This window comes from Cornus florida, unplaced genomic scaffold (assembly GCF_030987335.1).
Source record: "Cornus florida cultivar Cherokee Brave unplaced genomic scaffold, ASM3098733v1 CherokeeBrave_3.0.0_Hap2_Chr01, whole genome shotgun sequence".
Taxonomy (NCBI): Eukaryota; Viridiplantae; Streptophyta; class Magnoliopsida; order Cornales; family Cornaceae; genus Cornus; species Cornus florida.
Window position 1 is genome coordinate 5289563 of NW_026775571.1, and position 13790 is coordinate 5303352.

Below are 13790 nucleotides of genomic sequence, written 5' to 3' on the forward strand. Positions count from 1 at the left end.
CTCTGCCTGCTTTTTAAACTGCTCTAACTTTGGCATTTGAGTCTGGAGTGCTTTGAACCTTGGGGCAGCAACTTCCGCTTCTTTCTTTAGTTCTGCCACTTTGTTGCTGTGTTGTGATTTGTCTTTTTGAAGCTGAGCTAGTTGTGCTTGAAGTTTTTTCTCCCATGCATCTAGTTCAGCAGCTTCTTTCTTCAATGACAAGGGTAATTCTTTTCCATTCTTCAAAGATCGAGCAAGCAATTCTTTCTCTTGGGTTTGAGCAGCACAATGGTTGAGGGTTTGAGTAGACTCGGCATAAGCAGTCATCATGGAAAGGACTTGAAGTTGGAAGTTCTTGAAGAGAGCTTGGTCACCTAAAGAGAATTTTAGGTAACTACTCAAGAAAGACAAGGTTTCAGTTAACTCATTCTTAAAAAAAGGGACTAGAGACAAGTTTTGTTGCACCATTTGTGACAGGATCTGGATGGCTTTTGTTACTTCTGGGGGTGTGTCATAGGTTTGTTCAGTTGGAATTTCAGGAGGTTTAAGATCAGATGAGTCAAAGACAGAATCAAATAAAGAGTCAAGGGTGGCAAAGGGAGAGCTTGGGTTAATACTGACAGGATTGGTTGGATTAGCCGAGCCATGTTGTACCTGAAACATGCCATAGCCATAATAAGTTTACAAGAATAGGACATAAAAGAAATGTATATATATATATATATAAATATATCATTACTTACTTCATCAGAATCTCCAATTTGTTCACCAATTGAAGTTGCAGCCAGGTTTGGGGAAGACACTGGAGACCTTGATTTTTGTCCTACTGACACTTTAATTTTGTCTTCATCTTCAACATGATTAGTAGAGATTTCCTGAATTAATTTTTGATCTGAGTAGACTTGAGCTTTCTGCAAATAATGCTGATTTAATTATATTCAGGGAGTAATATACATATCAGATCAGGCAGAAAGAAATTACATTGGAAGATTCGGTAGCAAGCTTCTTCTTCTTGGAGATGACTTCATCATCATCCGCTTCATCATCATCAATCAAATCAAAATGTCTCTTGGCTCTTGACTTTTTGGGTTTCTTTCCTATGGTCTTCCTTCTTGTAGCTTTCTGGAGAAGAAGTTTAAGTAAGGGAATGGTATGCATCAAAAATGATATATATGATTCGTTAGGAGTATTACCTGAGTAGCCAAGGATGGGGGAATACTTTGCAAAGGAACATAGAAATCAATGTGAGTTTCTTCAGATTTGGTAGCAGATTTCTCTGGTGCATTGGAATATGTGCCTGGAATTACATTATCCATTGTTAAGTGATCATATAAACCAAATAGAAGTATTGATAGAAAGAAAAGGATAGAAAACTTACTTTGTCGAGAACGAGATCTAGTCCTACCTGCAGGAGCTGTAGGAGGAGGACGAGTTGGTGCAATATTTGTTATGTTCTCTAGCTCAAGAGTGGTAGTAAGATCAACGGGTTCAATGGAATCAACAACTTGAAAATTGAGGGATATGAATTTGTAGGAGCCAAGGAGGGTGGATACGAGTTGACTGGAATCTACAGTCCTGGTAAAATTAATATATGAAGGCCACTAGGTTTCGAAGCTTAGATCTGTATGCGGTTCTTCTAGAAAGGATTTGTACTGAAATTCTTGAAGACGTTAGGTAAACCGATTGGTAGCATCTTGAATCTATTCACTGTTTGAGAGCTTAACCTGCTTGTGATAGTTCTTGTTGTAAGAAAAATGGAGAGGCACTGGGATCATCTGCGTCAATCCAAATTGCCGAGCTAACTGCATTGGGTTGTAAAACTCAACCCCAGTTTAGCTCTTGGGCAAATTGGGAGCAACGGTATTGCAAGGTATATCTCTTGCGATCAAGAAGTGGTCCCATGAAGTAATATAAAGGTCAATCTGTTCAGGAGAAGACTCGGCATTAGGGGAAACAACCAAGATGGAGCTAGTTGACATTTAGAAAAAGGAAGGAATTGGGATTGAGTCCTGATCTTGCACTGATGATAGAAGAATTGAAAACAGTCATTAAAGGAATGGTCTTTGGGTTTGACTCTAGCATATCCGAATGACAGCAAAGGATCATTTGGAGCAAGCCGAATAGGAAGAGCTGGTTCAGGAAAATATGCATGCAACCAGAATTGGTAAAGCCAAAATGGTCCTCCAGACCTTGAAAAGTTGGACGTAATGAGGTCAGACAAGCCTCTGTGTAAAGAAGCTAAGAGAAACGGAGCTAGTGCCATGTTTTGCTAGGGCAATGGCCAGTTGAGTAAGGTCCTTGGTGATCTGAATGGCAGGGGCACACAACAAATATCTACACAACCACAATAGTAGAAACCCTATATGTTCTTGTTTATCTACATCGGTCCTTTCTTCCCCTAACATTTCTTTTAAGAAATGACCATGTGATTGCACAAAGGGTTTAGCCCCTTTTTGTTCTGGAAAATAAAAAGAAATCTCTTTATCCTGAAGGAGATAACTGATTTCGTCTCCCCCAGGCTTTAACCCCATTAAAAAACAGACATCTCTCAAGGTAGGAGCCATCATACCACAGTGCAAGTGTAGTGAATTAGTTGTGGGCGACCAAAGTGTAAAGAAGCAAAAAACAAGGCTCGGTCAAAAGTAAAAGGGATCTTACTGAGTTGAATGAGGTCGTAAATTCCCATCCTTTTCCACTGCTCTCCTTTTACTGCTGATACACGATCCACCCAATCGTTCCATTGGAGCATTGGTGGATGCCAATTTCTAACAGAGAGGATTGGTCTATCCCCTTCCGCTGTCAGATAGAGAGGTTTTGAGAAAGGAAGTTGTTGCTCGGCCTGGGGATAAATTGAGGATAATGAAGGAGGGAATCGATTAAGAAACGCTGGGCCAAGTCCTTTAGCGTTCTCTGTGACATCGATCAAGATAGTGGTATTCAAGTCGGTTGGGGCTAGGGTTTTGATTACAGATTTCATCATTTGGGTATGTGATGTTGCTTCGGGAGAGGGATTCTCTAAAGTCAAATCACTTTGCTTCTGTGATTTTGAAGCCATAGTTGCAAAAAGAATTTGGTTGCAGAAAGAGTTTCAGAAAGAGAAGAAGGATTTCGTTTGCAGAGTCTTGTTCAAATGAGAGAAGAGACGTGTTTTTCGTGGAAAAAGAGTTTTGGGAAATCTACTCTTGATATAACTCAAGAGATTATATGATATATGTGCTAAGTCCCAATGCAATGGGTGTATTCAAATTTTGGAAGCCGAAGGGTTAAAATGGCTACCAAAATTGGGAGGCATTGTTGACACCCATTTTGGTAATCGGGTTTGGGCTTTAATTGGATTTGATATGCAGTGATATGGTGTCATGGGCCAAGAGTACATGGGCTTGATGACTGATGGAAGCAAGTATTTGGGTTGCACGAATATTGGGCTGACTGATGGACTGATGGAAGCAGACTTGAGAATGTGGATTCAAAGGACTAGATTACAATTGTGATGGCATTAGTACAGTAACAGGGCAAAGTTGTGATCGGATAGGAATATTTTTTAAAATATTTTGAGACACTTTATGTCAGAAAACATTTGTTTGGTTAGTTTGGAATTAATCTTTATCTAGGAATCTCAGTTTGAGTTTAAAATTAGTAGTTAATGAGAGTTTTATTGTAATTGGAATTCTTATTGGTAGGAATTTGTTTACAATATTTTCTATAAATAAACAAAAGGGTTTGTTGTACTAGAGGTCCAGCATCCTCAGAATCTTTATTATTATTTGTTTGTTTTCTCAAGCTTTTCCAATAGTAGCATTCTTGCTATTTCTTCTTTCTTTCCTTCTATACTTCTCAATCTCTCTTTCTATCTATTTCTCTCTCTCTCTCTATCTTCATTCTTTCCCTTTCTTTTCTTGCTATATCTGTTTTCTTCTATTCTCTTAATCTTTTACTATAATTAATTCATTGAAAAATCCTTTTAACTAAGGCAATTCTCGAACTCTAAGAGGAGTATCATTGTTCTCTTTATCCTCGCATCGTCTGAAAGTCAACCCTTAAAAGAGACTACAAGTTGACAATTTACAATCAGACCATATATTTAATTCTGGCACGCCCGGCTTACCTCAAATTAAGATCGGCTCCATCAAGCCGATTTTAGGGTCAACATTTTTGGCACGCCCAGTAGGACCCCATCAGGTGAGCAAGTTATAGTAAAGATGCCTCCAAAGCTAAGAGGTTCGAAAGGCGTGAATACAGGAGATAATGCTGACGAAGAAAATCCACAGATCGGCGTAGGTGATGATGCCGACTCATTTATTCCATCCGACGTTTCTTTGAGTCGGGTACATGATGGTTGTCACATTCCTGCTGTTGTTGTCGCCAGAATGGCTGTTTGTGAGGTCTTGGATCTTGCTTTAGTTTCTTTAGATGATTGGAATGTCTTGCAGTTGGTTGATTGTATTTAGCCTTTAGTTTTTCTTTTTCTTCTTGTAGGAAATGGACCTATTTCACTTCCATTGGTTTGTAGAGTGGGAGTACGCCTCCACTTTAACCCTGTACTTTATTGTTTTATCCTTTTAATACAAAGCCGTTTAGAAATATATATATACACACATACATACATATATATATATATATATATATATATATATATAATAATCATTACGTTATTTGTACAGCTTCATCTTCTAATTTATGCAATATAGAAATTAAAATTTAATTAATGTTCTATTAATTGTTTTACTCAATAAATTGTATAAATAAAAATAATGTAACCTCGTGTTCTTCCCCTACTTTTTAAATACTGGGACATGTTAATATATCTGTGTCTTCCGCGTCCCTTTCTCATGTTCGTATGTGTTACTAAACTAAAACGGTACAATTTTAGTGGAATATCATCATGATGCCTAGTTACCTACCCACATATTGAAGTAAAAAAAAAAAAAAAAATCAGAATTGGACCAATTCATTTAAGAATTTACCTTATTTCATGACATGGTGAATCCTTTTGGGAGAGTAAACGAATATCAAGAGTCTGTTTAAAAGTAACTTGAAAAATAGTCATTCAATGTCACTTATATTTAAAAATTAATGTAACTAATTACAGCAGAAAAATCGAGGTTTGGAACCCAATAACCTCCTCACAAGTGAACTAATAAGACATGAATTATATACATCAGAAAGGAATAGGAGATCCTTTGATGGCGAGGAGACTTCTATTGGGGCTAAAGTTCTCTATTATTTGTTCTCTTTTTTGTGGTGTTTTTGGGAGAAATTGTAATTCCACGGGAGAGATGGTTGATTTTGTGGACCCTTTTTTGGCCTTGTGAGCTTTTATGGGATGTGTTCCCTGTTTGAATGCTTTCTAATACAATCTTACTTATCAATATATATCAGAAAACAAAAATTCAATCTGAACTGTTTTTCCCGTCTTCTGTTCCAGTCACCAATGTTCTTTACATGTATGACTCTCTAGCCCCAAGATGGTGTTACCTGCATTTCAATTGATGTTTTGATTTTTCACTCTTCCTTTCTTTTCTTTTCTTTTTTGATAAGTAAATATTGTATTAGACAGTGTTCATAAAGGGGAACACAACCCGCGAAAGCTACACTAGGCCAAATAGGGCCCCTAAACTTCACTCTTCCTTACCTTGCCGGAGCTACTATCCATTTCATCCCCCCCCCCCCCCCCCCCCCCGCGGCGGGCAACACACACACACAAAAAAAAAAAAAAAAAAGAAAGAGGACTGGCATGTAAAAAGTCTTGCACACAGTGCAGAAGACATACCTGAACAACTCTCCGAGAATCAGGAAAGAACGTATCTCCACAGCTCGCATCCTGCACTTTGCTATCAGCATCCAATCTGGCATCTCCTAGCTTATGAGTTAAAAAATCAGCTGCACTTGGTTGCTCAAAGCAAAATTTCTGGTCACACATATTATTTACATGTCTGCTCAAGCCATGAATATCATCCCATGCAGATGAACTAGTGCCATGATTAAGAAATCCTGAAAAGCAGCAAGGCAATCAATATTTTAAATCTTAAAAAAGTACATTCAATAAATCATACATATACATACAACATTGTTGAAATTGAATTAACCCCTCAACTTTTTTGAGTAGTTATGGTCAATTTTTTCTGCTTCTTCAAAGATTAAATTAAAAAACATTACAAAAAATTCAAAAAAACAAAAGATATATACATTATTCATTATAGGCAGTTTTCCAACTAAACATGTACCACAGACCATCTATTATACCTGAGGAAGAAGGGATGCAGATAATTTAGAAAAAGAGAGAAGAAATTAATATTTAACAGAACTCGTAGTGAAAGACAAGTAAACTGGAAGGAAGGAGGTGCCTGTCGACCAATGGTGGAATACTGGATTATGTTAGGAGAACAAAGAATGTACCCCTTTAGAAAGGCTAAAATAAAATTGTTTTCAGCAGGTTCGATAAACTTTGTCAATATATTTCATCTAAAAATTACACAATGAAGTTGAATAAGTCCCAAATAAGATGACTTGGAATAGAATTGCGGTGACATTTACAAAACAGAAGAAGTACTAAACATTTTGTAGTAACTGAAACTTATGACAGTGTAGTTTCTGTGTTACAGGGATAAGGAAGAGCATGCAAACGTTGCAAGGCAATTTTACCTGTAGCTTTTTCTGCATGCAAAGTAATATTATGTGATACAGAACCAAGCATTGGTCGAACACGAGAAGCGGTCCCTGGATCTTCTCCAGAATCTCCATCCTCAAATTCCGAAATCAATGATTGTTCATTCCATTCAACTGCATTTGGACTTGATGCATAAGATGTCTGACCTGTAGGAGTAGGAGAATATGTTTGCACCAAGCAATGTGCTGAACTAGTTTGAGAACTTCCGAGCAGTGATCCTGGCCGGATCTGCATTTAGCAAACGCGAGACATTTAATTTGTACCCCTGCATAGCATGTTTAAAATAAAATCAGCGTATGCCACGTGAGATATAAATTAGGAATTTACATGAAAGTCAACTAATCTGTTCCACATTCAACCAATGGATAACATAATTGCAAGTCCTTACACACTGAAAATAACAACCACAAGTTAACAAGCATGTATAAAGAGGCAATAGAAGCTAAAGAATGGGAAGTTTTGTGTCAAATTTATGGCCTTTCAATGAATATGGAACAATTAGGCAACATGACCTGATATATATAGTGCCTTCGGGTTTACAACTTCAAAGAATTTGATTTAATCCAAAATACTATTACATGATCTTCTTACATTAATTAACTAGCTAAAATCTATTATTTGTTACACTTACGCAGCATAATAAGACCATTTAGCTGGTTATAAGAATCACCTTTTAATGCCAAGTTGGAAATGTAGAATAGGCTACCTAACCAAATAAGTGAATTAAAAACTATAAAAAACTTCAAAAAAGAAAAACAAAATGTATAGCAACTCAGACTGTAATAGCCGTATTGCAAAGCCAAATTAGTTGCAATAACAGTTGAGAACAATGATATACACATACATATAAATATATCATGTGCATATATTGTCGAGGTGTGAGTATATGTTAGTATGAAATTGAACACGCAATATTACCATACAAGCATTCTCACTTGCATAAAAGCAAAAGAGAGTTTCTTTATCACTCCCAAAATTAAAATAACTCTGATTTGGTTTTAGAATTCCAAATGAGGCTGAAAATTAACGAAAGCATGAAGGTCATGCCTAGAACTTTGTGCTGAGATCTACCTCTTTCACTTCTCTGTAATGCACGAGAACAATGTTCTCTAAGGGTTTGTTTGGTTAACGTGAAATAACCAAAAAAGAAAAGAAAAGGAAAATTTTTAAATTTTTTACATGTTTGGTTAGAGGGAAAGTGAAAATTTTGGGGAAAATAAGATTCCCGCATCTAAAAATTTTTCCCAAAAATTTTCGCGCATAAAACACACGAAAATCCACTTTCCCACAAAAGCTGTGCACTTTAATACATTAGTTTCCTATTATACCCATATCAGTTTTCTCTTTCGTTCTTCTTCATTAAATTACAGACTTCATTAAAAAGGAAAATAGAGTTGTTCTTCACTAAAATTGCAAAAAAGTAAATAGGTGAGTTTCTTCTACTGTAAATTGTTTGTTTATACAATCATGTATTACTAATTTAATTGTTTCTATTTTTATGCTGCATCCAAAATTCATTTATTTTTTTTCTTTAATTATGGAATTATTTTTCTTTCATATATATATTTTTGGAAGCTATGAATTCTTAAGATATTTTTTTTCCATAATATATATATATATATAACTGTTGATAGCCAGGGTCAGATGAAAACTAGGGTTGAGGGTGGAATTGTCGGCTGTTGGCTATAGGAGATCGGGCTTAGAACGGCCTTGAAACTCACTTTGATTAATTTCACATCTCCGCCCGGCCTTGAAACTCACTTCGATTTCCTTCACATCTCAGCCTATACATCTACGTCCTCTCTCTCTCTCTTTGTTCTAACCAAAGCCAAAACTTTAGCTTTACAAATACTCCCAACGACCTCTTATGTTCAGATTTGAAGTCGAAGGCTTGAGAAGCCTCCATTCTCTACGCCACCAAGAATCACAGAGTGAGAATTGTAAACGAACCCTAACCCGTGATAGTAGCTTGAATCGTATAACGAGTTTGAGATTGAGGTATAGTTCCGTGAACTCGCTGGGTCGGCCTTAATGAGGACCGAGAAGGAAGAGGGGATTTTAGGTAATACTATAATGGTGATGGGTAGCAAAGAACATGGAAGAAAGGAGAGAACAATTTGTAGTTTGAAAGCAGAGAGAGGTATTTTTTATTTTTCCTGTCAATTTTTTCTTTTTTTCTTCATAATATTATATCTTATTTTCTTCTCCATTCTATATATATTTTGATAAAAAAATATATAGTATAATTTTGAGGGTTATCACATACGCTCTGTTTTTTTTTTTTTCCCTTTGTTATATGTTTCTCGTTTTTAAGAATACATACAAATTTGTATGACAATTTGCATCAGTAAAAAAAATGAAACACATGCTCATCAATATATGCACGAAAATATTAGACAAACATCAAATATTGTATATACTTAAATTTATATGTAGTGGATATGGAGACTCTATCAATTAGTACAATTTTGCTGAGAAATATTTTTTTGGTAAACTTTCTCTGTTTTCTGGATGTGGTCTTAGTGCTTTTGTTACGTGTGTCTTTTCTTGGATCATGTTTAGAATAACTTTGGGGATTCATTTTCAGTGTGAAATTTTTACAAGTAAATGTGTTCATCTCAGATAACCAAACACCCCTTGGAACTGAAGTTTTTCATTGTATTTCCCATGTCACTTGAACAACAGGTCCTCGGTACATTGAATCTTCCCATAATTGCATCACTGAGTTCCAATTTTTATAAGCAACTATGTTCATCTCAGATAACCAAACAGTTAAATCGCAAATCAAGCTTAGAAATGCATACTACCAAAAAACCACTCTCACTCCCCATGAGATAGTAATATACACCATAGATTTGGTTTCTTGAGGTAAAATGAGGAATTTGCCACATTTTAACAGTAACATGACTTGAAGTTTACTCCAAACTTGAAAATGCAAGACATGAGCCAAAGATATGATGAGTACTATCCTATGGAATTTTATGCTTAGTTTAAGTTGCTGTTTCAAATTACTGTAATATTTTCCTTCTGTTATTTTTGGGTTCCATTTTTAGTTTCTGATAATTTGTTATGTTTTAATTGTAGGATACAATATATTCTTCCAGATCTCAGCTACAGCTCATGAGGTATTTTTTTTTAGTGATGTCAAATTTTGTAAAATTAAATTTTCATATATGTCATCTAATTAGAATATAGCTTCCAATATTATCATATATAGATTGATTCTTTACAGGGAAAGATACACTTGTAGGGATTATAGTGTATGCAGATTAAATTTTACTATAAATTAGGTTTATATTCATTTTGTTTTATACACATTTTTATGTATGGATTTATGAATATAGAATATAGTAATATATTAATATAAATGTGTATACCAAGTCAAAAATGCCATCTCTTATTTCAGATCACTTGTAAGCCAATTTTGTTTTTTTAATTATTTGTTCTTATATGATCGCATTTTGTTAAACTTGACAGATGGATATGAATGATGAACATGATGAAGAACTTAATCTCATTGTTACAATACTTGTTGGCATTGTAGCTTATTTGCATTGGGTATACTATTTAACACACTTTGATAGGAGGCCACAACGTAATTGTTATTTGACTCAACGTGAATTTGTCAATGATGTCACACGATCCAATGAACATTGTCATAACTTATTGCGCATGAATGTGGAATCCTTTCAAAGATTTGTATATATATTTAGAGGAACTAGGAGGCCGAAAGACACTGTGCATTGTAGTATTGAGGAGCAACTTGCAATGTTTTTACATAATGTATCTCACAATTTTAAGAATCGTAGTGCAAAATTTTATTTTAAGCGATCCGGTGAAACCATATCTCGACATTTCAATACAGTCTTAGATGGAATCATAGGCATGGAAGACAACTTTTTAAAACAACCTACTCTTGGAACAGAGACGCCTAATGAGATTCGTTACAACAGCAGAATGTGGCCATATTTTAAGGTATTCTCTTACTAAAAGAAATTAACTTATTAATTAAGAATACATATTTTTTTAACTCACGGGTCATTCCCTTATTATAGGATTGTGTGGGAGCAATTGATGGTACACATCTCCTCGCGAAAGTTCCCATTGAATATGTAGCAAGATTCCATGGTAGAAAACAATGGCCCTCACAAAATGTATTAGCAGCATGCACATTTTATTTAAAATTCACTTATGTGTTAACTGGATGGGAAGGTTCAATAGCCGATTCTAAAATTTTACATTGTGCTATGCATAGAGGACATAAACTTACATGTCCTCCAGGTATATATATAAGTTAATAGTATTCATAAACATTTTTTAAATTTATAATAATTTACTAAAATTATGTGTTGTAATTTGTATAGGTAAATACTACTTGGTAGATACAGGCTTTCCTCTATTGGAGCATTATATTACCCCATTCAGAAGTACACGATATCACCTAAACGAAATACGAGGACGTGTACCTAGAACGCCAAAGGAATTGTTCAACCATAGGCATTCTTCTTTACGGAACGCAATTGAACGAGCCTTTGGGGTGTTAAAAAAACGTTTTCGTATCCCAGTGGATGAACCAATGTTTGGCTTTGAAAATCAAGTGAAGTTGGTAATTGCTTGTTGTATAATACACAACCACATTCGAGGAGTGATGCCAGATGATCCACTTTTAAATGATGTTGATCACGAGATTGGCACTCAATCAGCTCCTATTCATGATCCTGTTGACAATCAATTGATTAGGGCTGAAGATGGAAGGGAAGGAAAGAGAATTCGAACACAAATAATGAATGAAATGTGGAATGATTTTAGTAGTAGACGCTGATAGGATTTTTATTGATGTGTATTTTTTCTTTGTTGAAAACTTGTGTTGTTCTGATTGTTAGACAATTTTATTATTGGAATGTAAATATGTTTTTATTTTATTTTATCATCATAGTATTTAATTGTTGATTATATTAATTGTAGTTTTCTAGTCATTTTTCTTCCAACATAAATTTATTGCTTATTGAATATATTATTATGAGTATTTTATATTAGGAATGGAGCAAGACGGGTCTAATTGTCACATTGGAGATGCCAAGAAAAAGGGAAAGAATGTAATATGGTCAAAAGAGATGGATTAATGTCTTATTTTGGAACTTGTGCATCAAGCTAACGAGGGTTATAAGATAGATAAAGGTTTTAAAGATCATGCTTATACTGCAGCTTGTTCAGTGTTAAATTCAAAATTCCACTTGTCACTAAATCGAGAGCATTGTGTTAATCGCTTAAAGACTATCAAGAAAAAGTATAGATTCATTCAGGAAATGTTAAGCAAAAGTGGATTTGCTTGGAATCCAGTGATGAAAATGGTGGAATGCAGCGACGAAGTCTGGACTACATATGTTGCGGTATGTAGATGTTTAAAGTAAAGTTTTAATTGATAATATATTTCTTAGTTTATTTGTATAGCATGCTATTTTGAACATAGAAGTGTTTTTCAATTTAATTATTTATTGCAATATATGCCACAATTTACTTTAGTCATCACTAATTAAATGAGAATAAATAAAAGGAGAAAAGAGGTGCATTATGTCTGTTTATACTTTGAAGATACTATGAGCAAGTCACTATTCTAAGCACAACCCAACAAGAACTTATTGAATCTTATCTTTCCATAGTTTCATGAAAGGGTGCTTCCATATGCAAAACTTTGTCTTCTTGTTCCTAAAGTGACCAAAAAGAGTCTACCTGAATGTGATACTTGAAAGTTGCAATTAAACAATTTCGTAAAAAAACTTTCACAATTTCGTACCTTGTGTAAAATCTTGAGCTTGAATATAAAAGCAAAAAGTAGGTAATTGTTTGGAAGATTAAAAAAATTGTGTTGTGCACATTTCAAACCATAGTTACAGTACAATTATGTATGAAACAATTTCTTAAATGTGTGTCTCTCATGATTGTAAGGATAAATTAGTTGCTACTAATATTTAAAAAGCAAGCATAGAAAGATATACATGGATTTATATTGATATTTTTCTTTAGTTTTTTTTATTAAAGATATACATGGATTCATATTGATATTTTTCTTTTGTATATATTTTTTTTGTTTGAAAACATTAATTAGGCGAATCCCGATGCAAAAGGTTTACGAGGTAAGAAAATTGACATGCTTGATGAATTGGCTATAGTTTGTGGCAATGATTATGCAACTAGAGAATGGGCTAATTCAGCCAAAGATATAAATGCTAAGAAGTCAAAACCAATGAATGACACTGGGGAGGAATATACACCATTAGTGGACCTTAACGAAGAAGTTAACATGGATGACTTAGATGATGCAGAAGAAAATTATTGTGCTACTGAGTAAGGTAACGCAGGTAACATGATGAGTGGTATTTTCTTTAGTTTTGGCCCATACTTAAAATGCCTTAATTATTTGCACGTACATCTTCTATTAATATTACTAACCGAATTTTTATTTTATTTTATTTTATTTATTTATTTATTTATTTTTAGGTAGCCAACCAACTGGATGTAAAGATAACCAAGGAACTTCAAGCTCATCTAAACGTCGTTCAAAGAAACCGCGAACCATGGATAATGTTGCTGAAACCATGAGTGCAATTTCAAATAACATGGCAAGATTAGCTGATGCATATGAGAAGAGCAAGCCTTAAATAAATTATTCGGAACTTTATAAGGCTATAATGGATGTTGAGGAGCTTGATCTCAGTAGCCGAATGACTTCATTTGAATTCTTGAATGCAGATCCTGTCAAAGTGAGAGCTTTTTTAATCTATCCTCCAGAGATGCGATACTTATTCTTAATTAGACAACTGATACCAAATGGTCACTCTACTACTGACTAATGATTGAACTAAGTTAGCACTTTGAAAGAATACTTTTGAAGCACTTGGGAACCTTTGATTTGGTCATGTAATTCCTTTTTTTCTACTTAGTCTACTAAAGACATTGTCAAAAATTATGGTTAATGATTTGCCTTTGACTTGGTATTAACGGAAAGCTACTACTAGTGATGTGTATCATCATTATTTTGTAATATTTTTATTTTTTGTTCAAGGAAATGTTTTCATATTATATGCTGTAAGAAATATTATACTATAGAGAAATCGAAAAAAAAAAAAAAAACAATTCCTATGTA

General features: G+C 34.5%; 2 protein-coding genes across 2 annotated transcripts; both read left to right on the forward strand.

Annotated features, from left to right (window-relative positions):
* The first annotated feature begins 8719 nt into the window (after positions 1-8719).
* On the forward strand, positions 8720-11468 carry LOC132269011 (uncharacterized). Its single transcript, XM_059769992.1, has 6 exons — positions 8720-8786; positions 9731-9771; positions 10124-10204; positions 10702-10774; positions 10859-10927; positions 11011-11468. Exons 1-6 carry the CDS (start codon positions 8720-8722, stop codon positions 11466-11468), a joined length of 789 nt encoding a protein of 262 aa, XP_059625975.1.
* A 484-nt stretch (positions 11469-11952) lies between these two features.
* LOC132269018 (uncharacterized) lies at positions 11953-12995 on the forward strand. Its single transcript, XM_059770004.1, has 2 exons — positions 11953-12036; positions 12753-12995. Exons 1-2 carry the CDS (start codon positions 11953-11955, stop codon positions 12993-12995), a joined length of 327 nt encoding a protein of 108 aa, XP_059625987.1.
* Positions 12996-13790: the final 795 nt, after the last annotated feature.